Source organism: Zalophus californianus, chromosome 4 (genome assembly GCF_009762305.2).
Source record: "Zalophus californianus isolate mZalCal1 chromosome 4, mZalCal1.pri.v2, whole genome shotgun sequence".
In the NCBI taxonomy this organism is placed as follows: domain Eukaryota; kingdom Metazoa; phylum Chordata; class Mammalia; order Carnivora; family Otariidae; genus Zalophus; species Zalophus californianus.
The window spans coordinates 94,073,576-94,101,158 of record NC_045598.1 but is presented as its reverse complement, the minus strand read 5'-3'; the positions used below and the strand labels follow the sequence as shown (position 1 = coordinate 94,101,158).

Genomic DNA, 27,583 nt, shown 5'->3' with positions numbered 1-27,583 from the left:
TTCCAATGGTCAGCTACGACTATCAAAAATATCCTCATAAATTTTTTTTAAGATTTTATTTGACAGAGAGAGACACAGCGAGAGAGGGAACACAAGCAGGGGGAGTGGGAAAGGGAAAAGCAGGCTTCCCGCCCAGCAGGGAGCGCGATGCGAAGCTCGATCCCAGGACCACGGGATCATGACCTGAGCTGAAGGCAGACGCTTAACGACTGAGCCACCCAGGCACCCCTATCCTTATTTTTAACGGTTAACAGACTTATTTATTTTTAGAAGGGGAAAAAAACCTAAAACTTCATATTTACTTTCTTGTCTCATACAATTTGATCTTCACGAAGTATAATTCCTGTTCAATTTTAGTATTCAGGGGCTTAGTATTTAGACCACGTTTTTAAAACGTTAAGTATTACTGTAATACTTAAGCTAATTTAGAAAATGTTACTTTATTACCCAAAATAATAATGTCTTCCAAGTCAGAATTATCCACAGCTGCAGGTTTCCTAAAGATTTCTCTACATGTTAATACTGCTAGCCTAATTTAAGTTGAAGCTTATCTTGAATAGTTGTGGTCAGTATAGTTTAGCCCTCTAGAATTCAGACCTTAAACCAACTCATACTGGCCTTCATCCAAATCACCTGAATTTATAAAGGCTCTCTATATTCATGAAATGATGATTCTTTTCCCTAACTAGAAACTATTTTCTCTTATTAGTCATATATTAATTAAGTCTTAGAAACTGGGAGCCTAAAAATCTAGTCGCATTTCATTGTTGAGAAAACTAGACCCTAAGAGGTGGTATGGCAGGTACAAGATAAAGGAGGCAGCAGCCGAGTCTCCACCAGGACGAATGCTCTTTTGACTAAACCACAAAGCAGTCACAAGCAAATTTACCTAAAACCTAGCTATGGTTCCTAACATGACGGAGACTTGCACCTTGACTGCCAATTCTAAACAAAAAAGTATTCCATATAATCATGGACAAATAGCAGCAGTTCCTTCCACAGCCACCGTTACTACTGCATCCCTTCTTTGAGATGGTAATGGCTGAAATCTTCCAAGCAAATGCTTATGGAAAATGAAGCAATCATTATTTTCCTGTTATATGTATTCTCACCTCCAGCTTATTTTTGTATTAAAAAACACACACAAAATACAACAAACCTAAAGAAAGAATCCAATTAATTTCAAGACAAATGGGTAACCTCATCTCTAATTAAGATGCAGTAGTATCCTAATTAAAATCCCCTAGCAATGACAGACTGTGAACTCGGCTGTATTGTGGGGGAGAGGGTTGAAGAAAAGAAGTAAGTTCAATTATATAGCAATGATGGGATCTTATTGAAATGTGTGTAATTAAAGTCTCTACCTCTTAATGACATGCTGGACCTAATTATGGATTTGCTATTTATTTACAGCGTTAATTTAATTCATTCGACCTTGGCAATACATGTACAGTACAGATACGTGTTAAGTAAAGCCTACCATTGCCCAACCCAGATTACAGGAATCCAAGTTAAACAGGAATTTAGGGTGGTGGTATGTGAGTGTTGAACAGTAAATGACAATGGCCGTGGATGTTTGCAGACAGCCCTGGGGGTAAATGTGTGCACTGCCTAGATAAGTATGTACACAAGAAAGAAGAGCTTTCCCTTTAAAAAGTAAATACATTTCTATTTGTAACAGGTTCTCTCACCACAAAACCAGTTCACAAAAAGGTTTGGGACCCAAACGCATAATCATAAAAGGATTGCCACAGAAAAGAAATGAAAGAATGTGTACAGTTGTCCCCCCCTATCCACAAAGAATATGTTCCAGGTCCCCAGTGGATGCCTGAAACTAGACAGCACCGAATCCTATATATGCCTGTTCTTTCCTATACATGCATACCTATAATTTAGTTTAGTTGATAAACGAGGCACAGTAAGAGATTAACAATAGAACAATCACAACATACTCTAAGTTATGTGAATATGGTCTCTGAAAAGCTTATTGTACCGTACTCACCTTTCTTGTGATGATGTGAGCTGATAGAATGCCCACATGATGAATGACGTAGGCACTGTGACATAGCATTAGGCTACTACCAGCCTGATAATATGTCAAAAGGATCGTCTGCTTCTGGACCACAGTTGACTGGGGGTCATTGAAACCGCAGAAAGCAAAATCTCGGATAAGGGGGCACTGCTGTAACTTCCAATTACATTTTTTCTAAATTGTAATTTATAGATGCACCGTCTCAGAAAAATGAGATGCTCCCTACTAGGTGTCATTAAAAGTAGAAACTGGGAGAAAATTTAAAATTAAGGGAACAGTAAAAGTAAAAACTGGGGGGAAATTTCTAGAAGACATAGGATCAGGACGCACTGTGGGAAGAGTGAACAGAACTGAGTTCCAGCTTCCAAAAAATACTTAAAGACAGAGAACTTTCCCTTAGCCTCCCAGCAGAGTAGTGCAGTTCTTAATCTGGGTTCCATACATGGGCTTCAGAAGGTCTATGAACCTCTTGGAATTACATACACAGTTCCTGTTTACAGAATGGCAACTCTACAAATCTATAGCTTTCATCTCCTAAAAGGATCCAAGAACCAGTGAAAAGTAAGAGTTACTCCCTTTCTTGAGAAACAAAAATAAGACAGCCACTGATGATCCTCAGCTATTTAATGCACAGTAAAAACACAGCTTTTCACAATCTTAAAAACAAAAGACATTCAAAAGATGAATAAACATGTCAATAAACATTTGACAAAGTTTGCATTTTTACTGGTAACAAATATTTTTACCGGAAGCAAAGAGCATGAAAGCAAGTACCTTTGGAAAAGTCTGAAGCAATATTTATTCCTTCCTGCCTAAATATAAAAGGCGAGGGGATTTTCTGATCTACCATGCTACAAATTTCTACAAGAACACACCTCTACGGAAATACAGTCCAAGCCTTTTGTCAAGAACTCCACAGCATAACTAACATTATTTTTTAAATCCTCAACTGTTTTTATTTTTTTAAAGTAAGCAGTGGTATAAGTCTTTTTAAATGTTTCTTTTCCAAATGGCTTACAGAAAATGGCATCCTGGAACTTTTAGCTCTGTGTCCCCAAAGTTTTCCTTCAAGAATCTGATCCGTGAAGTTTCTTAAAAAGAAAGATAAATGTACCTGGTCAGGTAGGTCAAAACAATCTGGGAAAAATCGATGTGTCCCGGTGGGAAGCCTCAAGACTTCTCAAATTCCTCAAAAAATGCCACTCTACCATATAGGCCAAGGAGGTTGGCTATGCAAAGGTATACGCTCGTTGGTGTTTCTGGATGGCATGAGGTACCGCCTACAATCACTGGTTGCCTCGCATCATTTCTTGGAGATAAATGGTATTCATGTGGTAAGCCGCCATCCAACTTGGATGCCTCTGAGCGTTCCAGTAATACGACTGAGAGGCAGCGGCGTAGTACTCCTGCCATGCCCTGTAGTAAGCCCTCCAGTACTCCTCATAATCCTGATAGGCATCAGAAAAACTTGGATGTGCTTCCCTGTGGCAGTCATACCAACCATCTTCCTGAGGTTCTGCCGGCGCTCGATAGGAAGACCGCCTGGGAGGGTTTCTCCGGCTCTGCTTAGCTCTCTGGTTAGCCCCCTCTTTATGCCTGGCCTTTGTCTGGATTCCAGGTGATTCTTGATACTCTGCTGGATGAGGGGTATCGTCTCCATTCAGAGGTTGTTCCAGAGAGATATGGCCATCCACAGGAGTGGATTCCAAGTCTTTCAGCTGAGTATCCGAAGAGCCTTCCAAGTAGGACTTACTTCCTTTGCTCTGGGAAGAAGTCCTCGAGCTGTAAGAATCACTGTCACTCTCTGAGTCTCCAGACTGACTACTACTTGCCAGTATCGGCACTCTCTCCTCGGGAATTCTATTTCTTACAAATCCATTTTGAGGATTCACAGTCTGATCCCCAGGACCTGTGTAATGCCTGATGATTTCCACAGGCTTCTCTAACCCCTCTTTAATATAGTGTTCATAATCCTCTACCAATTCTGTAAAAGTCAAAGAGTACGGCACGTGGATTTTAAAGGAAGACAGACAAGGAATTTTGGGCAGTGACACAGGTAAAGCTTCTTTGACCTGGGGCTGACTGGTAGAGTTTTCAACAGAGATCTCAACAGGATTCTTCATTTGCTCTTCCAATTGTATGCCACAGCCCACTTCTTTTGGTGACATTGCTTTTTCTATGACTCCACATTCTGAGTGGCTTTTCACAGGAAGCTTCTGTTTAGTATTATTTTTTGATTTGACTAATAGTGAAGATACAGAAGTATTTTTAGGTGAAGCCACGTGGTTACCATGACCTTTCTGAGTTTGAAAGTTTCTCTCCATTTTTTGGATCTGCTTGTTTAAGGGCTGGGTAGGTACACTCGCTAAGCCATACGTATGCATAGCAGCTTTAACCTCCACGTCCCAATCCAAACATTCTTCCATTAGACCAGGAGGAATGGGATCTACATAAAAGGAACAAAAGAATATTAAAAGTGTGAGCTGCTCTAGATCAGCAATTTTTGAATGACTTCATAAAGCTTTCCACAGTCAAATAAGGTTAATAAATAAAATATACTAATAATATACTAAGAAGCTTAAGGATTACATTATATCAGTATTTTAAAAGATCTAAACAATCCTTGCAGTAAAGAAATATGCCCCCAAATATGCAAGACCCATCCCATACCCATAAGCAATATTTTCCCATACCGCCCACTCAAAAAAAGCTAACGCTGGGAGTAAGGTCCAAGTCTGCAGCAACTCTCCCATCTCTTCCCTCCTCACTCTCCCCAGCTCCTCCCCTTGATCTCCCCAATGCCAACAGCAAAACAAGATATTAGCAAATGGATTGTACTCCCCCCAAAGCTTATCAGCTGGGAAATATTACAATTGCAACTCTGCACCCAAGTAAATCTGTCACTCTATACTCCCAAGAAGGAGAAATCACTGCCTCCAACAGTGGAGAAAAACCTCTACAGGGGAAAAAGTTAGATGACTATAAAAAAGATTTACGGTCTCAACAGCACTTCTAAGTTTTCAAAAATTTGCTGGCTCCTGCTCTCTAAATTTCCTATTCCATCCAGGTGGGACAATTCGCTCCCACCTGCACACTCTGACCTTCCCCAAGTGTGATCAGTTTTCACCTTAGGCAGACAAAACATACAGAGCCCATGATTTACACAGGTCTTGCCCGTTTGTTGTTGCTATTGGTGCTAATGTATATGTACCCACTACCTAATCCCTCGGATCAGGACTTTTCAGCTGGGGCTCTTGATCTCTGGCTGAACAGACCCTCTGACTAGAACTTTGATTCCTACTAAGGTGATATCCTTTGCTTGCCTACACCTATAAAACAGGCCAATTTCTCTCCCACTCCTGCTCCAGGTACTTCATCTGAGCAGCCTATTGTCATATAAGTTCCTAGTCCGATGTAAGTCTAACACCACAAATACACTTTCTCATGATTTCAGGGCTCTGTTAACATTACATAAAGATCCGAATATGTCATTTTCCAATATCCAAAGGCAAATTTTCTTTTTATCGCTGAATGCTATGATACTGAATCCTACCAAGTCTTAACCCTCTTATACCAGTTTTCAATTTATTTTTTCCACATTATAATCATTTGACAGGTTACTAATAGACTTAGACATAGAATTAAGATACTATAGTGTCTTAAAACTGACAAAGAACCTACGGACCATTTCTAAAAACAAGTATTTTCTAAATCAGAACACAAGCTTAGAGCAATTAAAGAAATTTGTGAAAAGATTAAAAAATGAGTTATTATAAAGCCAAAACTAATTCCCAGACATGTGCTTAGTCTAGCTTTATAAAAACCACTAAAGGAGTTATATATAAATTAGTAAAATATTCCATGCTGTTATTTATTCAATTAACTACGTATCCCATATTCTAGATCATGTATATAAGTATATATCTATGTATACACACACACACACACAACACTGCACACATGAACAAATGTAGCAAATAAACCACATTTCTACATGACAGTTTTTTTTTAAATTTTCAAGAGATCATTAATAGTTTTGGATATGCAATTTCCCAAGTGGCACTTAAAAAATTCAGCTTGACAGGGCGCCTGGGTGGCTCAGTTGGTTAAGCGACTGCCTTTGGCTCAGGTCATGATCCTGGAGTCCCGGGATCGAGTCCCGCATCGGGCTCCCTGCTCAGCAGGGAGTCTGCTTCTCCCTCTGACCCTCCCCCCTCTCATGTGCACTCTCTCTCTCTTTCAAATAAATAAATAAATAAATCTTTAAAAAAAAATTTTTAAAAATTCAGCTTGACAAATGATTCACTAAAATCAAAAGAGAACATTGTAGCAGGGGTGCCTGGCTGACTCAGTTGGAAGAGCATGCAACTCCTGATCTTGGGGTCATGAATTTGAGCCCCATGCTGGTGTGGAGATTACTTAGTAAGTAGATAAATAAACTCAAAAAAAAAAAGAAAAGAAAGAAAACACTTCAAATTTTTCAAAATAGCATTCAAATTAAAGATACTACTCCTTCCTCATGGTGACAAAGGAGAATATGGCAAGAACTACCTTTACAGTCACAAAAGTAGTAAAATATATGCCCCGTTATATAAAAGAATAAAATGAAATTGCAAGGCTACAAGCTAAAATATAGAGCTAATACAGTAGTAAAACATTTTTCATGTGCCAGGAATTACTGCTTATGAGCTATAAGAACTTAGGCAAATTACTTAACTTCTCAATGCCTCAATACCCTCATTCACAAAAAGTCAGTAATAACAGCATGCACTTCACAGGATTGTGGCAAGAATTAGACGAGTTAACATACTGAATGGGACCCAACACATCCTAAGTACTCCGTGTCAGCTATTATTTTTATGAGGTCTATCACCAATATGATTATTCCTTTGACGGCAAAATGAAATAGACAAAATGTACCTGGTAAAGGCAGAAGGTTGATGTTACATTTCTGGGCAATTTTCATCATCACGTTTTCTTCTTCTCCCCGACAACAGTAGGTCACTGTCAACCCCAAAGTACCTAAAGCACAGAGGGAATGTTATGTAGATCAATTTCACATACGTGTCACTCCACCTGTCATATTTGTAATTCTTCCTCCTAAAGAAAGCAGCCAAACTTTTTTCTTTTCTTTTCTTTTTTTACCAAAACGGCCAGCTCTGCCAATCCGATGCATATATGTCTCCCAATCCAATGGTACATCCAGATTTACAACCAGGTTCACCTTCTCAGCATCAATCCCACGGGAAGTCTTGAATTAAAAAAGAGAACAAGTGTTTGCATTAACTGCTACATGGGCACCAACGCACACCCGATTATTCTAATATAACCAAGAGCCAAGTTAAGACCAGGAAGATATTTAGGAGCAAAGGAAAAGGAAATTCATTTCTAATGACTAGTTTCAAGAATAAACATGAAAATATAAAAGACTTTGAAGAAAGCAAATTCCCCAGCACTGGAAAGACAATTCCCTTCTGGTATTCTTATCAGATACACCCATATAAAATAATAAATGAAACCTGTGCATCTGATAATAGAGCCCAAGTCAGGATGGATTAGTCACCCGAACTGAACAGGCAATTTACCAAATCTGTGGAAATGAGGACTCTGCAATGAAACTGCTTCAGTTTGGCCATAGCATCAAGACGCTGATTCTGATTCATGTTGCCTAAAAACACCCAAAAAGAAAGTCATATAAAAACAAGCTAATACATATTTATCAAATCCACAAAAAGCAGAAATCATAACTACCAGTCTTAACGCTTTAAAAATACACCAACCAAAGTTAATTCTCTCCTTACATGCAAATCTAGGTTAAGACCTAAAGTCAGAATCTTTTAAAATCTGGTTAGGGGGCCCCTGGGTGGCTCAGTCCTTAAGTGTCTGCCTTCAGCTCAGGTCATGATCCCAGGGTCCTGGAATCAAACCCCGCGTCAGGCTCCCTGATCCGCGGGAGGCCTGCTTCTCCCTCCCCCACTCCCCCTGCTTGTGTTCCCTCTCTTGCTGTCAAAAAATAAATTTACAAAATCTTTAAAAAAAAAAAATCTGGTTAGGCAGTCAACTTGAAATTCAAAAATTAATTTTAAATGGTGACTAGGTTATGCCTGCAGATATAACATTGTATCTGCAAAGTTACATATGAAGCAGAGTAATTCTTAGGAAAATAAAATTGCTGTAATTAGCTGTTTATAAATTTTGTTTTGAAGTGTGATCTATGGTCAAAATATTGTCCATTAATAAAGTCTCCCCAGTATCTCACGATATACAAAGACTAGACAAGCTTAGGCTAACAGGTTAAAAAACTAAGCTATCAATGAAAATTCTAAAAAGGAGCTCACTGATCAAAATTCCTTTAAATCTTTCATTCCTATTAAGTCAGCAGGAATAATTTAGCTATGTGTCAAAAATGAATCATTTTGGGGCACCTGGCTGGCTCAGTGGGTACAGCGTGCAACTCTTGATCTCAGGGTTGTGAGTTCGAGCCCTATACTGGATGTAGAGATTACTTAAAAATAAAATCTTAAAAAGAAGAATCATCTTTGCCTTCCACAAGACCTTAAAGCAGTAATTCAGTGGCAATTCTTAGCATTTTTACAATAATTATGGAAAGAAGCAAAATAGTTTTCTCTGAAGATGACAAACACAAACTTTATAAAATTATTAAGTTCTTTATGGAGAATTCATTTCAATTTTCCTAATTTCATATTATATACCAAGTTACTTCTTAAACAACAAGGATATAGATATATCAAATCCCAATGAAATACTCACCTGAAATTTCCTTTACTCTGGAGACTCAGTGTAACCTCACACTCAAGACAACTCACAAAGTAGTATTTCTTCCTCCTGACTTTGGACAGGCTTCAAGTCAGAACACTAAACAAAGATTAAAGTAAGAGATGAACTTACCTGAAATGCACTCAGCAGGAAAGCCTTTAGAAGAAAGGATATCTGCCAAATGTTGTGCTCTATGAAAAATAACATAGAGGGTTATAATTTTATAAATACGACCTTACACCTTTTATTTCACAGGTTCCCCAGATGACCTCTTAAGGTACATTACCTGCTGTGCAAATTAGAAAAGACTAAGGCTTGATTAAATGGAATTCTGCTGAACAGTTCCTGTAAATGCTGAGCCTTTTCCTCAAAAATCTTATGGGCCAAAGGGTATGAATTGACAATTTTGTAATACTGCTTCAAACCTAGAAAGAAGTCAAAGGTCTTCTGTTAAAACAAACATATTTGCTATAGCAAATATGAAAACAGCAGCCAACTAGGCAAGGGAAAGCTCCAGAATATCACAAACCAGGAATATAAGTATCCAATATCTATACTCACCTATGAGACTCGGATCACTGGAATTTAGTCTTACAAAAGTGGGATCTCTCATGTACTTTGTCAAAGCATTAGCCAAAAATTCAGGGTAGGTAGCTGACACTGCCAACATCTGTTTACTGGCAGGCAAGGAAGAATAAATCCAGCTGCAAAACAGAAGAGAAATACACACCATGGAAACCAATGACAGTAATTACCACTTGGAAAAGCTAAAAATAGACACTTCAGGACACTATTTTATTAGTCATGCAAGTTATTTCTCTTACTTTATTTGCTCCTGGAAGCTGCCTTCTTCTAAAAGCTTATCTGCTTCATCAAGAATAAAGAGACGTATACTGCCTGGGTTCAAGTAGTCAAGTTCTATCAGTTGTTTAATTCTGCCTAAATTCCAGAAAAAAAGCATATCGAAAATATTTAAGATGCACTGAATGTGTGCCAATCTCAGTCAATGTTGTTACCCTACTTACTCACCATTTATACTGCTGACCTTCTTGACCCGACCCTCATTATTATGCATTTATACACTGAACCACCAATCAGAAACTGAGTTCTGATCTTGCCTAAATCCATTACTTTTCCCTCACATTTCACCACCAATAAGTATGGATCACAACACTGTTCTCATCAAAAAAGACTTGAATGCTAAGGCCCTGAATACTAAATTCTGATTTGAGTGATTCACAACTGAATGATTAATGGAGAAGCAAAGAATAATCCCAATGCATGGCTTAGAAAGGCTTCCTGAAAATCACCTCATTTCTCCTCTTCTCAGAAGCCATTTCCATACGTGTGCTTAAACATCCTTAGGAATGGAGATTTCATAAGTCCTCCTGGTAATCCAGTCACGTGTCTATATCTCACTGGTCTAAGCCTCTTCATTTATATCCTCATTTATAATCCTCAAAATAATTATCATAGTTATTAAAGATTCCCATATTTCTTACCTTAATTATATTATTTATATGAAAAGTGTTCAGTTCCTTAAAAGCGCCAGTTATAAACAGGGTGATATCTTACCAGGAGAGCCAACAGCAATATGACACTTTTTAAGTCTGGTTTTGTCTTGTGATAATGGAGTCCCTCCAATAAAGACATGACACTCTAAGCCTTCCATTTTTATTCCAATAGCTGTAATAACAGAATGTATCTGTACAGCAATTTCTCTTGTAGGAGCCAAGATCAAAATCTAAAAAAGCATAAAATATATATACCTTTAACAACTCAGTGGAATAGATACATGTGATTGGCACATTCGTACTACAGTGAGCTATTTTTCATTTAAACGATCATTTTATTTATTTATTTATTTTAAAGATTTTATTTATTTGACAGAGAGAGACACAGCGAGAGAGGGAACACAAGCAGGGGGAGTGGGGGAGGGAGACAGGGAGCCCGATGCGGGGCTCGATCCCAGGACCCTGGGATCGTGACCTGAGCCGAAAGCAGACGTTTAACGACTGAGCCACCCAGGTGCTCCTAAACAATCATTTTAAATGATGAGTTTTTATAGACAAGGGAAGCTACTCCATTCATTCACTTATGTATTCATTCAACAAATGTTATTAAACAAGAACCTACTATATGTACTAGGGAACATGTAAGTTGCTGTAGAGTCAACAATACACAGTCCAGGGGCGCCTTGGTGGCTCAGCTGGTTAAGCGTCTACCCTGGGCTCAGGTCATAATGTCAGAGTCCTGGGATCGAGTCCCACATCGGGCTCCCAGCTCAGCGGGGAGTCTGCTTCTCCCTCTCCCTCTCCCTCTGCCTCCTCCCCACGGCTCATGCCCTGTCTCTCTCTCTCAAATAAATAAATAAAATCTTAAAAAAAAAAAAAAAGAAACAACACACAGTCCTTGCTCTCACAGCACTTTCATTCTGTGTAAGAAGATACACAATAAACAAACATACGTAAATCATGACATACAATGAAAAGTACTATAAAGAAAAATCAAACAGGGAAAAGAGACAAGTGACAAGGAAGGGAAGGAGTTATTTTAAATGGGGCAATCCATGAAGGCCACTAAGGGCGTAACATCTGAGCAGAGACCTAAATGTATACCACAGACACCTGGGGAGCTGTTTTCGAGAAGAGAAGACAGCAAATGTAGAGGCCTTATGACAATAATATTCTTAGTGTGCTTGAGGAACAGCAGGGAAGCCCTCGTCACTGGACCAAATCAGGGTCAGATATCTAGGCCCATGAAAAAGGAGCCTTGAGACTCATGGTGAGAACTCTGCAATATAACAACTGGAGGATGAGGTGAAACTACATGTTCTCAGGTATGAGAAGAAAAAAAACTCCTTAAAAAAAAAAAAAAGCTAGAGGCAAATATACCAAAACAGTTAACAGCAGTTTCTTTCTGGGTAGGTGAAATTATGTGCTGTTTCCTGGTACTTGTTTACTTTTCTGAATTTTCCAATTTTTCAAAAATGAATATGTATTACTTTGAGAACACAAAGATCTGAAGTTTAAAAATTCAAATTTGGTTTATGGAACTTATTCAGCGTTTTGGCATTTCACCTACTGCCAAATTGTCAGAAGCCAAAATCTCGAATACATCTCCAATTCACTAGCTAGTAGACGAGCTGAGGTCTCTGGGAAGCAGGAAGCAGGAAGATTTCCTATGTGCATAACCCAGAATCTGGTGGTTATAAGACTCAAAAAGCTTTGAACATGGATGTACTGGCATAGTGTTTATACATAACATGGGCTCAGCCAAACTCTGTCGAAGAAACGATCCCCAAACCTAAATCGCTTATTAATTTAGGTAAGGCCATCTTTAGACCTACTCCAAGAGAACTTAGAAGATGGGAGAGCAATAGGACACACTCACAGAGCCAGCAAGAGCCAGAGCACCACGTTATCATCAATCAGGCCAAATACTAAACCCTACCACATTCGGGGCAGCAAGTAAGAGAGTAAAGAAAACCTATCTGTGTTTTCAGGTAATGAAAAAATTGACACACATGGCAGACTTAATCTATTTAAGATGGAGTAATGGAAATTTCCAAACTTCTAACACTAATGAGGGATCCTTGGTTACCACCCACACCACCGCCACACAAGGGCTTTAATGTCTACTTTACTTCTATACTTTTCATATGGCTTAACTCAATCATTCATCAAATTCATCTCTTCCGTCTCTCAGGAGCTACTGGTATTGCATCCAACCTGTGACAAAATCCACATACCCTCCTTCAGGTCCTCTGAGCTACACTCACCTGGGTACTGAGGTTTTCAAGAACAAGCGAGTCCAAAGCAATGGTAGAGAACACACAGGTTTTCCCAGTGCCAGATTTGGCTTGAACAATTAAATCTGAGGAGAAAAAGTTATATGCATCACTAGCCAGTACTGACTAAAGAAGCTTAAATACCAACATGAAACCACAGAACCAGAAGGTTCTCCAGAGATCACCGAATTGGCACATTCGTTTGTAGTTAACTCAAAAAAGCATGAGGCCATATCCGGAAACATGCCTCTTCCCTGAACCTCTACTTCATCTTCTCGAATTGAGAGCCATCTGTCAACTGTGCAAAGGGCCGTAACCATCTTCCAATTGAACACCGCGTCTCTGTTTTACAAGAGAGGAAACTGAGGCTCGAGGGCGCACAGCGCCTGGCCGCAGGCCAAGGCCTGCACCGGCGGCGGCCCTGGGGCTCCTCCCGGACCCTCCCGGCCCGAGCGCGGCCCCCGCCCTCACCGAGCCCGCAGCGCCCCAGCGGGATGGCCTTGAGCTGCACCGGCGAGGGCCGCTCGAAGCCGGCCGCCCGCAGCCCCTCCAGCACCGGCCGCGACAGCAGCAATGACTCGAAGTCGGCCGGCTCCGCCAGCAGCACGTCCCCCGTGCGGGTCCGCGGACCGCTGACGTCGTGAGCCGTCCGCAGGCTCCGCACCGGCCCGGGGGCTGGCTCCGAGGCCGCGAGCTGTGCGGCCACACGCTCCGCCAGCATAGCGGCCTCCACCGTCGCTAAGGCCGCGGGGGCTTCAAACGCCGCCGCCATCGTCGCCGCGCCGCCCGATCTCGCGGTACTTGAGGCGACGGAGGGAGCCTAAGAGCGAGAAGAGGAAAAACTTTATTGGCAGCCCTCCCGGAAAGACACTGACGCGCTTGGCCTGGGAGAGGGGCGAAGGGACGGAAGTCGGAGGCTTGGGAAGTCTCGGAAACAGCGATAACGACAAAAAATGTGGCCCGAGGAAGGCGGGAAGAGGGAGGAGAGGAAGGCGGGGGCTACCGGGATGCTGCCGCGGGCTGCCTGCAGAGGGCGCCGCGCGCTCACGGTGGGGGCACCACCCCGCCTCGCGGGCCTCCGTGGGCGGTCCGGCCAGCCCCTCGCCCCGCCCCGCCCCGCCCCGCCCCGCTCACAACGCGGGCTTTGTGATGCGCTCGGGGCGTCACGCTCCCCGCCTCCGGGCGGCGGGCGGCGGGCGCCTCCGGCCGGGCCTGTCCCCGCCCGCCCGGAGCTCCGAGCACGGCCGGACAGGACTTCCCCGTAGTGCGGTCCGTGTCCGTCTCGGTACCGCTTCACTCCTCTCTGTCCCCAGCCGCAGCGCTGTACCTGGCACACTGAGCTCCCGTGCCGTCCACTGAATTGCAGCCAGGCCCCGACTGACACCTCCCAAAGCCCTAGCTCGGCCTCACACCTCCTGAACTTAGATTTGTACATCCATCTGCCTTCTCAGCAACGCCACTCAGAAGTCTGATAGACCTCCCAAATCTATCATGTCATCTGTGCTGCTCCTGTCCCTGGCGCTATGCACCACCATCTCACGGGTGACAACTGACAGTCTTTGCCACTTGCCCTTCCTTTAAGGTCTCTGCTCAGATATCGCCTTTCCAAAGAGGTCGTTCCTGACCTATTATTTTTTAATAAGTTTTTTTAATTTAAATTGAATTAGCCAATATATGGTACATCATTAGTTTCAGATACAGAGTTAAGTAATTCATCAGTTGCTCATCACATCACCTGCCCTCCTTAATGCCCATCACCCAGTTACCTCAATCCCCACCAACCCTCCCTCCAGCAACCCTGTTTTGTTTTGTGTTTTGTTTTGTTTTGTTTTTTAAGATTTCATCTATTTATTTGACAGAGAGAGACACAGCGAGAGAGGGAACACAAGCGGGGGGAATGGGAGAGGGAGAAGCAGGCTTCCCGCTGAGCGGGGAGCCCGATGCGGGGCTCAATCCCAGGACCCTGGGACCACGACCGGAGCCGAAGGCAGACACCTAACGACTGAGCCACCCAGGCGCCCCAGCAGCAACCCTCAGTTTGTTTCCTGTAGTTAAGAATCTCTCATGGTTTGTCTCCCTCTCTGATTGCTTCCCATTTAGTTTTCCATCCCTTCCCATACGATCCTCAGCACTATTTCTTATATTCCACATATGAGTGAAACCATATAACTTCTCTGATTGGCTTACTTCGCTCAGCATAATACCCTCCAGCTCCATAAATGTCAATGTATTTTAATTCCAGTAGCGTTAACTAACAGTGTTACATTAGCTTCAGGTGTAAGAGCTAGCGATTCAACCATTCTATACATTACTCAGTGCTCATCACGAGAAGCTTACTCTTTAACCCCCATCACCTACTTCACCCCGACCTATTATTATCATCTAACCTAGTTCCCCCATCCCCTGAGCTCCCCTACCTTTCCCACCACTCTCTGTTCCCTGGTTCTGCTTTATTTTTCTTCATGGTACTTACCACGACCTGAGATTGTGTTGATTGTCTGTCTCCCCCACTCTGTGAGGACAGGGACCTGTCTAGTTCTCTCCTGTGTTCCTAATGGGAAAAACCAGATCTGAAACATAGTAAGTGCTCAATATTGAATAAACAAGCTCCTATGACCAAGTCTTAGTCATAATTCCAAATTTAATATTTCTGGAACCTAATCTTATTCAAATTCCAAACCTAAAGATATTCTGCGTCCAACTCCCAACTTTTTCTTTTGTCCTTATATCATCATTCTGATCATTCTCTCTCCCCCTATTTTCACACATGTGCACGTACCCAGATTCCAAATGATGGGGGGGGGGGCTTTGGCAAAGTAATCCCATTGGAAAGAGGTCCCAAAGATGTATTTTGCTTAGAAATTTAGAAAACATTGAGAAAATGTCAACTGCCCATGTGCAAGAGGGGGGCCTGTTGGGATTGGGCACTGAATTTTCCAGGCTTCCCCACAGTACCCCCGCCTCTCACCCACCTAACCCCCACATCCCACACCTGGGAATTATTTTAGACCCCCCCACCTACCATCCCTCTCCTTTTCTAACAATTACCTAAGGGCAGGTAATTTGGCCTCTACCTATTTTATTCATTCCTCTCTCCAGTCTCCCTGGCATGTATCCTATTTTAAGCCCCTCTATCATCCGAGCTGTTGCAACAACCTCCAGAATGGTCCCCCTGCCGAGTTTCTTTTCTCTCCCAGCCACTCAACCCACAGGTGCTGGAGTAATCCTTCTTAAGTGCGCATCTTAGGTTGTTTGGGTCCAGCTTCATGCCCTGTTCCTTTTAACGGCCTTTTTTATTTCCCACACCAGACCCCCACTTCACACTATAGTAATTCCAGTCTCGCTCTCACCGTGTTCTATTTACTTGTTTGCGTGTCTGTCCCTCACTATGAGCATCTCAAGGATGGGATTTTATCATTCTGTGCTCTCCAGCCCAGCACAGGCCCTTGGTGGGCCTAACAAACGTTGAATCTTGCTCAGAAGTCTTTGCTGGGTCTCCATGCACATAGCAGTGGTTCTATAGAATTCCAGAACACCAGTCACTGATGAAGCAGCCAGCTCTCATCCCAAAAGAAACAAAAAGACTACTCTTCCAGAAAAGAACATTTCCAGTTTTATAGGCATTCTGTGATTGTGTCTGTTGTTTATGATGTCTCACGGACACAAACATTGCTGTAATGTTACTAGGAATAAATTGTATTGCTCCAGCTAAAAACACAAATCAATAAACTGTTTTCCTCAGTAGCAAAAAATGTTAATAATGTTGTTGGCTGTAACTTTTAGTGCCATAAAGATAAAACCCAAAGGTAAGAGACCATTTAATAACTGGGTAAGGCGTGAGGGTAACATACACAGTAAGGAGTTGGATTCTTGTGTGCCTCCTGGCCTCCCCCAGGGTAAAATCACACTGGGACCCCAACCTTTTCTTATGCCGTTCTGTCTACCTTGGAAAGCCTTTCCTCACCTTCTGTACCTGGGAGCTAGAGAAGGGAAGGATTCCTGTGCACTGAAAAGCAAGTAAAACGTAGACTCAGGATGGATGCTGAGGATTATCTAAAGGGCCCATACGATCATTTCCCGGTGAAGGTTTCTGTACCGGAGGAGAGAAAAGCAATGGAAATAAAAGCATGGACATAAGGTGGCCCACCCTGAGTGTGAGGATCCATGGGGAAAATGTGGAAAAGAAAAGCACTACCATCTTTACAGCAACTTCTTCTCATTTAACCCTCAAAGCAACAAAGGGCAGGCAATATAAGTTGCATGCAACCTGCAAACATCTCTTTATTCTTTCTTTTGACAGTCATCTTCTGAACACCTAATATGAATCAGCCACGTGAGGGAGATACAGAAATGGGACAAAATAAGCAGAGCCTTGCCCTCAAGGAGAAACATACACGCAAACAGGTGGCCCCGATCAAGGAGGAAATATGCAAGTGGCACGAGGTGGTGTAAAATAATATGCAGTCCTGACATTTTTCCAGGGCCTTAGTTCAAGTGTGGCTGTCATGTGGGAGAGAGTGAGAACTTCTGAGAAATTAAGGAAAATGGCTTTTGGTATTCAGAGAGCAATAGCTTTCTTCCCTATGCCCTCCTCATCTCCACCCAAAATCAAAGTGCCTCAAAGCGTGCAGCGAACTATCGGGAAAACTCCATGCACGGATCATTCCTTACCTAATCCCTGAGTCTAGTACTTCTGCCAAAATGGCAGCACCAAGAGGCAAAGCTCAAGTCCCGTGAAGCACTGGGGGCTCATTTTCTGAGCCGATCCTGAAGGATAGATAAGGAGTTCATCAGGCAGTGGGGGTGGAAGGAGAGCTCACCAAACAGACAAGTCAGAGAGATATTCTGGGCAAAGGGAACAGTTTGTGCAAAGGCGTGGAAGCCTGAGAAACCATAATAGTTTAGGGAAGCCACGAGCTTTAGTGTGAACGGAAGCAAATATGGCAGCAGGTACCAGGAAATGAGCCTGCAGAGATATATCAGTCCCACGTTATGGAGGACCTGTCTGCTACCATAAGGACAATCAGATGTGCGTGCTGTGCTCTCCCAACGCCGGGGGCGGGGGGTCTGTTATGTAACAAGAGAAATACGGTTGGAAATGTGGATGGGGCTCGATTCATGGCGAAGCTGAGGGGTTTGGGTTTTAACTTGCAGACTGTGGAGCATCATCTAAATTTGGGATCTAATTGGAGGCAGGTAACAGCAGGCCCACATCACACACTGTTTCTCACACCCGATGGCTCCTGGGTGTTTTAGGTGTTGGCACAGTGCTTTCCGAGTATCAGGGCTTACCTGCGTGCGGCTTATCCAGCAAACTGACTCAGCATGCGTTTCCTCGCTCGCTCTCCCAGACAAGGGGGACCTTTCCTCCATTCTTCCGTTCATCTGCTCAGTGGACTAGCGCCATCAATAAACTTCAGTTATACGAAGTTTATCAAGTCACGACATCTGGCCGTCTGGACGGAATTTATTGTTTCGTGATCTGCTCAATCCTATGTGGTTTCCTCCCAACACAGAGAATAACTATTTTTACATGTGCCCCTTGGCCTAGGGGGTGACCCTATGTTCAGTACCTTTTCAGACGGGAATCAGGAGGTGGGGAAGCAGCCAAAGCCCAACCCCTGAGCCCTGCGTAGCCACCTACCACCCTGGGCATTTGCCTGGCAGGCTTTCAGGAAAGAACCCCAGGTCTTTCTCCCTCTCTCCAGACCCGGCTCCCCTCTGCCCAAGGCCCACGTTGATTAATTGCCCCTTTTACTACCAAGGCCTCAGTCTTTAGGGAGGAGGGCGTCATGTTTGCTCTTCTCCTTGTGAGAACGGGGCCCCATTCATTCTTGTCCAGGCAGCATAATAAATAACCTGCCCCTGTTGGCAGGAAGTTTATTAGAGAGCGATGGGACATTTAACAATAACTGGGGGCCTGTGATTTATTAGGTAGGGAGGCTTATGGCATCTCCAAAGACGGGGAATGTGGAATTTAATTGATAAAGCGGCTGTCAGCAGCGATGAGATGCACTCAGTAAAATATGCATTTGAGGGATTCTCTTTGGAGCTGTCAGGAAGGGCTTCGGCTAATCATATTCAGCTCCTGCCGATGGTGGTGTCTGCTGGATATGTGTGTGAGAGACAAATGGCAGGGAGGGGGACTCTGAAAGGGGCCCAGGGAGGGAGGCACCTGTCAGTTGCCCAGCCCGATGGAAGAATGTGACACAAATGAGCAAACGGAAACAAGATTCCTATCACCCTCAGTGAGGACTCCCCTTCCAGAGGCCTTTGTCTCGCTCCTGCGAGCTGCTCAGGAGAGCAAGAGGTGCTGAGCACCCACTTCCTGGAAAAGAGGGGAAAGAAAAGAGTCTAGTGGCAAGAAGAGAGATTTGTTCTGGAACTCTAAACTCCCTGCGCCCTGAGGTTTCTGCACCAGAGACCCCTCCCTTGCTTTCCAGCCACTGACCCTCAGATACACAAGGCGCGCTGCCACGCCCCACAGTTACCCTGCTGTCCCCACACCAGTTTCCACGCGCGTCCCTCCAACCCCTGGTTCGGGTGGCAGCGCCCCCTGCCACTGCTGGTTTCGTGCCAAGAACAGAGCCTCAGAAACTCGGTGGAGACTCACCTTCTGTTGTTGTCTCCCAGCTCTGGAGCTCCCAGGACCCACGCTGAGACCCTGGGAGTAAATGCCTGTGGTCTGATGTGTGCAGAGCATGCAGCTACCTCTCCCCGCCCCCCCCCCCCCCACCGCCTTGGCACACCCTCCATCCCGTTTCCTGACAATAAGGGGCGTGGTGGCACAGGTGATGGCACAGCTCTGTCCTCAGGCAGTCTTGGGCTTCCCTGAGGCAGCTCTGCTCGAATTCTCTTAGCCCCCATCCCTGGGGCTGTTGCTCAGCCTTAAACAAGGCATGGAAGGCCCGAGAGGGGCTTTCTCGGGTCAGGCTGCTTCCCTCCTTTGATCCTCCTGCATCTATTCTTAGGCCCCGGGAGACTGGTCTGCCTCCTTGTTCCCTTCAGGGAGAGAAAGGGAGGGGAAAGGAAAGCGCCAGGGAAGAAGTAATTGTCACTGTCTAATCTGAGCCTCGGTGGTGACACTGAGGGACCTCGGAGCAGAACGGATACAGCAACTGGTTTGATTAAATCAAACCTCTCCCGCAACCTTGTTAAATTAAACTGACAGGCCGAGAGCAGACGCGGGAGGGCAGAGGGATCATCGCCTCGGGCGGGGGTGGAGGAGGCCCAGAGCCCAGGTTGGTAAGAAGATCAGATGGTAGCAGAGCGACAGCCTGCCCTTTCGCTTATTTGCTGACTACAGATAGGAGATGAGATTTATGGATGTGCGATGCTTAAGTACCTGTCTGAGCGCAGGCTGGTGAGGCTGACGCAGAGGCAGACGCCTGCCTCCCTGTAGGCTCTGCAAACTCCCTTGGCAGCCGGGCCTCACATTTGGAACTGTGCTCATGACATTTCAAAGGGCTTCTACACATCTAACCTTTACAACAGGCAGGGAGCAGAGGGATTATCTGCTCCACCTTACAGTTAGAGAAACTGAGGCACGGAGAGATTACAGGGCCAACCAGAGTCGGGCAGAGACGGGCAACAGTGCCGGTCCAAGACCCCTGGTCTCCTGCCTGTGTGGCTTCTGGCCCACATCGCCTCCAACATTACGCCATATGGCAGAATTTCCCCAGTTTTAGTCGCCGGACTGCTATTTCTTCTCCCACCCACCAGAGAAATGTAAGCCACACAGTTTGCTTTGTGGGCCGTCAGCAAAATGCCAATTCCCAATTGGCTTGGTGCGGCCCACCTGCAAAGCACACAGCTAGCTTCCAAAGGTCACGAGGCCATTCTGTCATACTCATGTCACCCTCCCACATGCCCAAGCCCTTCCAAGCCATTTCCAGTTCGCCTAATTACAATTCAGGGGAGAGGGGGTAAGCAAGAGAGATTGTTAGCCAAGCAGCAACAACAATTGTAGGAGCCTAACACCAATACCCTGCTGGTTTCCTCACCTGTCACCCAGTTCCTCACCTGCCAAAGCTAATTTTCCACTCACCGGTGGGTGAGAGCTCATTTCAGAGTGTCTGAGCCACACACACACACACACACACACACATACACACACAAACACACGGATACACACCGTTATTGTGAACAGAGCGCTGCCTCACCCACGATGTCCTTGTTCCCACTTCGGGCACACGCCATCGATTTGTTCATTGGTTGAGGATACTAGCAAAGGCGGTGCACACCGATTGCCAGAGTGCACGGTCGGACCTGCCTCCTCCAGGGGCACACTCATCACACACCAACCAGTTCATGATCAAATCCCACAACGGCGGAATAGGGAGAGGAGGAAGGGGGCGAGAGGAGCAGACTTTCAACCACCATGAAGGACGCTGGGTGAGAGTGGGCACAAGGTGGTAGCATTTGCTTGGTGAGGACGTTTGGCTTCACTGTGAACATCACCCACCATGGGAGGGCGCATATGTGCCACACCAGATCATGTACCACCATGCTCTTTCTCTGTGGTTACTCCATGATTCAGATCACCACTCTTGACCCAAGAAAGATAGGAAAGGGCAGACAGACTGGTAGGTCGAAGGCACTTAGACAAATACCACCAGCCTCCTAAACTCATCTCTGGTGTTGTCACTGGCCACACCCAAACCCAACATCTCCAATCTATCTGAACTCCTCTTAGGTACGGAGTTGGATTCCTCTAGAAACACCTGCCCAAGTGAGTGGAGGGGAAGGTCATCTTGCCTGGGAGGCAGGGAGGAAAGACCACCGGGTCCGGGATCTTGTGTTGGTTCTGCCATTGGCGACCGGGGGGATCTAAGGCAAATCACTTAGCATTTCTGGGCTGCACTTCCCCGACCTGTAAGTTATATGCTTGGGCAGGAAACACAGACTTTGGTTAGAGTTTTAAAACTTTAAAGATCACAGAGGCGAAAAGTGAGACCCAGAGAGGTTGAATTACTTGTCTGAGGCCCCGTGGCGAGGCAGTGGGGTGACCGAATGGGTGTGGGTTCTGGAGAGAGAACCAGAGCCTTTGTGTGACCGGAGGGGAGTTCTGGCTCCTCATCTCCCTTCCTCATCTGCAGAATGAGGCAACAGGAGCCCCTGCCTCTGAGGGTTTGGGAAGAATGGATGAGTGCCTGATGCAGGGAAAGCCTTCCGTAAATGTTAGTGAGCACTATTTTTAGTGACAGACCGGAGGTTCAGACCCACACGTCTTGACATTTGGTCTCTCCATGAGGTCACAATCCCCTGATTCTCTAGAAGGTCCTCCTCAGCTCCCAAATTCTATGATTCCAAGTCAGAAAGATGAAAATGCAAGTTAGTTCCAAAAGCCTCCGGGCAGAGACACAAAAGACCATTTAGGGGCTTCATTATTCACTCTCCAGTGCCTCAGTCACTTCCTATGGGTGATGATTCATGGCAAATAATCACAGCAAAGAAAACCTGTCCAAAGGCGGTGGGGGGGGGGCAGCAGTAAAACCCCAAACCCCGTTGGACGTTCAGAGCCTCTTCTTTAAAATGCATCTTCATTTGTGAAGTGAGGACAAGTGTCTCTTGGTCTCACCGCCATTCCACTCTGGAACTCGAAGCTTTCTCTAGGTGTAGACTCCTGCTGCTGGGAGCAGCCCCTGGCCCCTGGCCCCACCCCTACAGAGCCCCAGGGAGAGGGTCCCACCTCTCTGGCCAGGTAGAAGTCCTCCCAGTACCAACAGTAACCCCGGCCCTGGCTGCCCTCCGGGTCCCCAGCCATACCCCAGGGCTGACGTCTGATCAGGGCTAACACAGTTCTCTGGCCCCTGCAGAAGACCAGAAGCCTGCTGGAAGCAAATACACAGTAAGCCAACCCTGAGACGTGACCTCTTTATTTCCCCGCCCCATGGCCTCAGGAGGAGAAGCAGGTAGCCTTCTTTCAGTCTTGCCAACAAGTCTCTCCCTGGCAGACCGCCAACTCCTGGTTTTTGCTCACAGCTCCCCGAAGCTCAAGCTCGAAGCTCGCTCCAGCTCGCTCCACAGGGATGGTAAGTAGCGTGTAATGAAATGAGCGCTCGCTATGAGTGGCAGGCCATAGGAGGGAAGGTTACAGGGAAGCCAGCGGTGGGACTCCAGGAAGTCGGCGGTGGCAGACCTGTCCCCAGGAGAGTGCTGAGAAGGAGTCCCTCTCCTTTTCCGTGCAGTTTCCATCTGCAAGCATTAGTTTGCACAAATCGCATAAGCATTTCCCTTAGCTGTGCCCTGACGTTCCTCAGGTGTTCTTCACAGTTGAAAAATACTTGCTTTTCCAGTAAATGTTTGCAAAATGGAAATATTTGCTTCCTGAGTAGCAACGAGACCATTGCGTAGGCATCATAAGCACAAGACCCATAGCTGCAAATAATTCCAAAATAGGGCTCAGTAGCTGCCCATATTTGGACTGGTCTATATTACGGTTCATTATTTGGACTAGTCTAATTTGCACTAGTCCATTCCCTCTGAGTTGTTCAGGAGAGAGAGCCCATGCATACCTGGAGTTTTCCCAATGTACTCTACTGCTATTTCTTCCTCCAGCACCTTCCTTCTGTGCCCCTTGAAGAAGTTTTAAGCACCTGCATGACTGATGGCCTGGTCTTGCGGGCAGGTGACTTGGTAGAGAAGTTAAGGCTGAGGGTGGTGCCTAGGTTGGCATTAAGTGTAAATCGATGGTGGGGTTTATGGATGGGGAGCTACAGGAGCTCGCCCCCTCTGTGGCTCTAGTCATCTCTGGTGTCCCACCCTAGGGTACATCCCTCCTGCCTTCCGCAGAACAGGTAGTAGAAAGAATGAACGGGGAGACTTTGTTCCACCAAGACAGTTGCTCTGTCTTTAAGTGGGGAGAACGAAACTCCATGTTTGAAGACACGAAAGCTAAGGAGCTCTTTTTTTTTTTTTTTTTTTTTATGACTAGACCCTTTGATTCTTCCAGCCAGTCAAAAGATTTTTCAATTGAAATCCAAAGTGAATCTTTCCTTTAGAACCGAAAGACCTCCCAACACAGAGGCCACTCGGTCCCTCTGTTGTCCCGCCTGGAATTGGGATTGCATGAGGCAGAGGCCCAGTGCCTTGTCTAAGGTGGGACAGAGGACTAAAGCTAGGAGTTAGATTCTTTCGAGAACAGCTAGGCCTCACTCCGGTCCCCTCCCCACCAACCCGACTCGTTCACACTCAGACACGCAGTCTCTGCTCAACACCTCGGGGCCTGCCTGCTAGGCGAGGTCCTCTGCCTGGAGAGCAACTGTTCCCTGGTGCTATCTGAGCACATTCCAGCAGCACGTGTTTATCTCCAGTCAGCCTTTCCTGTTGATGCTCTGGAGGTGTGTGTGGGGGGGGGGGCGGGGGGCAGGGGAGCAGGGAGGGAGATCGGGATAATGGCTGTTGGCAGGCACAGGACGTGGAGGCAGGAGGGCAGTGGCGATACGGACCCCACTCTGGGGAGCGGGGTGTTATGATGAGGTTCCCAGACTGTGTGTGGCCACGTATGTCTTTCCTCACATTGGTATGAGCTCCTTGGCGTTTCTACTGCTAGGGGAGAGGAGCACTGCCTCACCCAGGGATGCATCTTCCAGAGCTGGCTAGGACGCGGTGGGTGGGGACCTCCAGGTGGGGGCCACAGGATATGGAGCCAGGAGAACAGCAGTGTTTCCATTGTTCCGCTTAGGATGTGAGCTCTGTTGGGACACAACTGGTTCTGCCTCTCCCTGTGAGCTCAGTCATTGCTGCCAGGACCTCGAGGCTTTGGCAATGGGACAGAGGAGGCCACCCTCCCTGACTAGGCTGGGCAAACCCCATGAGTCTGACACCCTTAAGACACCAGTTTCCAGGAACTGCACCCTCTCCCTCAGGAAAAGTACCCACCACACACCGATCCCCACTAGCAGCGGGCAAATGCTGAGTTACCTTTCCGGAGGGTTCCACCCCAGCACTGGATGGCTTTGAGAAAGTATGTTCACAGCCTATCTCAGACCGTTGAGATACTCTCATTTTCAAATGAGATAATCTCATCCTCCCTCCAGGCTGAGTTTTGGGGTGCAGGAGAGAGGAGTTTGAACTGTTTGATGCTTCTTCAACAAAAATGAATCATGTCCCCTGCTCCCCATCCTCAGCCTAGGAATATTTACCCATGTTTATATAACTATGGCAACAGGCTTTATCCTCTACCACTTAAACCCTTATTTAAAAAGAAGAAGAAGAAGAAGAAGAAGAAGAAGAAGAAGAAGAAGAAGAAGAAGAAGAAGAAGAAGAAGAAGAAGAAGAAGAAGAAGAAGAAGAAGAAGAAAGAAGAAGAAGAAGAAGAAGAAGAAGAAGAAGGAAAAATGGAAGCAGCAGTCCTTTTTCTTGCCCCGGCCTGAGCTGTCTCTTCAGAAGCAAGGTAAGAGAGCCCCACACACCCTGCTACAATGTCAGCCTTCTCAAGGGCAAGTCTGCAATGGTCCAACATCATGAAAGGACTTAAGAGTCTGACAGCCATTTTCTTCCAAAATCCTGTAGGAACCACACAGTAATAGCACCTCTGACTTGTCTGGGACTTCTCTTTGGAGCACTGCACTGAGATTATGGTTATCAATTTTTTTTTCTTGCCATCTCCTTGACTTTAAAAGTAGATGGATTTTGTAATGTATATAATTGTCATACACCTGAAACTATCATATCATATGTCAACTGTACTTCAATTAGAAAAAAATATATATATATATATTAAGGTGGATGGAATGCAGTCTGGCTTTGCTAACAATATAGTCTTCATCTCTGAGGTGGATTCCTCTTGTCCTGACTACACCACAGATCATTGTCAAAATAGAGTTTCTTAAGAGTTTCATAAGGAGTAGAAAAGTGTTAGGCTCACAAAGGTTTAACTATACAAGGGAAGCTGAGGCCAGTAAAAGGAAAGCATCTGTGCAAGTCAGACTGTGCTGTCAGTAGGCTAGGGGGGCTAACCACTTAGTCTAAGGTTCTTACCAGGAGATCAGCCTGCATCTCTTGGAGTGTGAAGTACGGCCATCCTCTTAGCTTCCAAGAGGATTCCAGTCCAGGAGCTTTCAGGGATGACAAAACTGGGGCTTAAACTTGACTCCAAAAACTATTTCAACCACAGGCCCGCTGTTTACTCACTGCCTTCTATAGCCGCCACTGCTGAGTGCTGGAGCTCTAAGAGTGAGCAAGGCCTGCAGTGGTGGAAACCCTTTGGTGGTGTTTCTCCCAGTGTAAGATTATGTGTGGATTATGACAGTGGCCAGGTGCCCCTTTCTATCCCAATCCCAGAAGATTCAACTCCAGGAAGGGTTCAGCCAGTCTGGGGACAGCAGCTGCGTCCTTGGGGGTGGCTCCCACTGTGAACACTCCTGGGGTACACGGAAAGGTTCCCTTGGGGATCTCGGGCTCCCAACTGCAAGGAAGCCTGGGCCAAGCACAGCGCCTCACTCGGACCGGCGGAGCCGCACTCTCCCCGGTAATCTACCAACCTGGAGAGCAGACGGAAATGTGATGTCAGGCTAAGCAGCTTGGGAAGGCCTAAGTAGATTCTCAGCTCCATCCTGGGGACCTCGGGTTTTCCGACCCACACGGGATCCTGAGCAGGGACCGAGAAGGGAGCGCGGGTCCCTGGGCTTGGCAAGGGGCCACCGAGCAGAGACTTCGGACTGAGTTCCGACCCACCTACGCCTCTTCTTTCTTTTCTGGAACCATCTGCTACTGCTGCTGCAGCTTCGTCCAAAGGGGGCGGGGGTGGGGGGGTGGGACTCAGTTCTAGGCCGAAAGATAGGGGCAAGGTCCCCTGTAACTGAGGACCCGGGGTGAAGTGAAGGCATCCAAATGGACTCTGCAAAGTCTTCATTTCTGAAGATGTTCATTTTTATCCTCCCTGCCTCTACCCGAGCCCCGCCCCCCCACAAGAGTGGCACTCTTTGCTGACAAGGATGGGAATGACTGCAGTGCCTGCATTCTCTGCCCCTTCTCCCACGTCTGCACCGTTCTGTCACAGAGACCCCAGATTCTGCCTGGGGCAAACTTTCTCCCGTTAATTATCTTGAAATAACAGGTCGCTAATTACCCTAATTACTCTGGGGTCCTGCAACACCGCCCCGCCCCGCCCCCCCCCCGCGGGCTGGGGCGGGTGGCGCGGCGTCTGGGCCCTGGGAGGCACCCACAATCTGGCCGCGAGCGGACGCTGGCGTGGAGGGTCCGGAGCTCCGCGGGGAGGGGCGCCCGGCCGGCTTGCGGCCCCTCTCAGGTCCACCTGTCCCAGCTCCCGCCCGGGCTCGGGCCGTATCCATTGACTAGAATCCGAGCAACTTTGAGTCCCCCTCCCTTGGGCAAGAGTTAGGATAACTGACACTGGGGGAGTACTGGGGAAGAGAGGGGCTATTCCTCCACTCCCCGCCCACCCTGTTGAAAGCAGCCCCCATCCCATGACCCTGTTTGCTGTTTTCACGAAGAATCACTACCTGAAATCACCGTGTTTGTTTATTTTAACCTGTTTCATCCTTCCCCTTCCCCGCCCCCATGCACGTTCTTGAGAGCAGAGACCTTGACTGTCTTAATTCTGTACCCCCAGATTTACACCCTTGTGGGGAGTACAGCAGAGCCTCTGCTACGGTTCTGTATTAAATAAGTGAAGTGGCTCCTCACCTCCACCGGTGAGGAGTGGGCTGTGGCGGGGGGGGGGACCCTACACCTTGGAGGTGAGGTAGACCCACACTTCCAGACTTCCAGCACACTTCCAGAGTTCAAAAGAGCTGTTGATTCGCTGCTTGGGTGGAGGGTGTTCCTTTTCTGATCGGAGTTTGGGAAACAGGGTTGAAAGAAACTAAGGCACTCGGCCTCTTACTGAGACCACTACCAAGTGCCCCGCCCCGTAAGACGCTGCTATCTCTTTATGACCAAACGGGGATCACGTGCTCTGTTGGGGGACGTCGGTACAGTCTGGCGTCACCATACCCCCGGCCCCCCTGCGAGGACCA

The 27,583-nt window shown here is 46.1% G+C and overlaps 1 protein-coding gene across 1 annotated transcript; it reads right to left on the bottom strand.

Annotated features, from left to right (window-relative positions):
* Positions 1–2,962: 2,962 nt before the first annotated feature.
* On the bottom strand, positions 2,963–13,698 carry DDX20 (DEAD-box helicase 20). The gene is made up of 12 exons (XM_027575766.2): positions 13,603–13,698; positions 13,071–13,419; positions 12,591–12,685; positions 10,385–10,553; positions 9,634–9,748; positions 9,371–9,513; positions 9,096–9,234; positions 8,942–9,000; positions 7,618–7,700; positions 7,178–7,283; positions 6,953–7,054; positions 2,963–4,478 (listed from the first exon to the last, which is right to left on the bottom strand). The coding sequence occupies exons 2-12, from the start codon at positions 13,369–13,371 to the stop codon at positions 3,319–3,321; spliced, it is 2,472 nt and encodes an 823-aa protein (XP_027431567.2). The 5' UTR covers positions 13,372–13,419; positions 13,603–13,698; the 3' UTR covers positions 2,963–3,318.
* Positions 13,699–27,583: the final 13,885 nt, after the last annotated feature.

Bases quoted from the DNA above. Each gene is read 5' to 3' on its own strand.
- DDX20 (XM_027575766.2), bottom strand. From the start codon at position 13,371: ATGGCGGCGGCGTTTGAAGCCCCCGCGGCCTTAGCGACGGTGGAGGCC. The intron at 9,749-10,384 runs GTAAGATATCAC...TCTGGAATTTAG, and splicing joins TATTGCTGTTGGCTCTCCTG to GCAGAATTAAACAACTGATA. The intron at 7,701-8,941 runs GTAAGTTCATCT...GGGTGTTTTTAG, and splicing joins TCCTGCTGAGTGCATTTCAG to GCAACATGAATCAGAATCAG.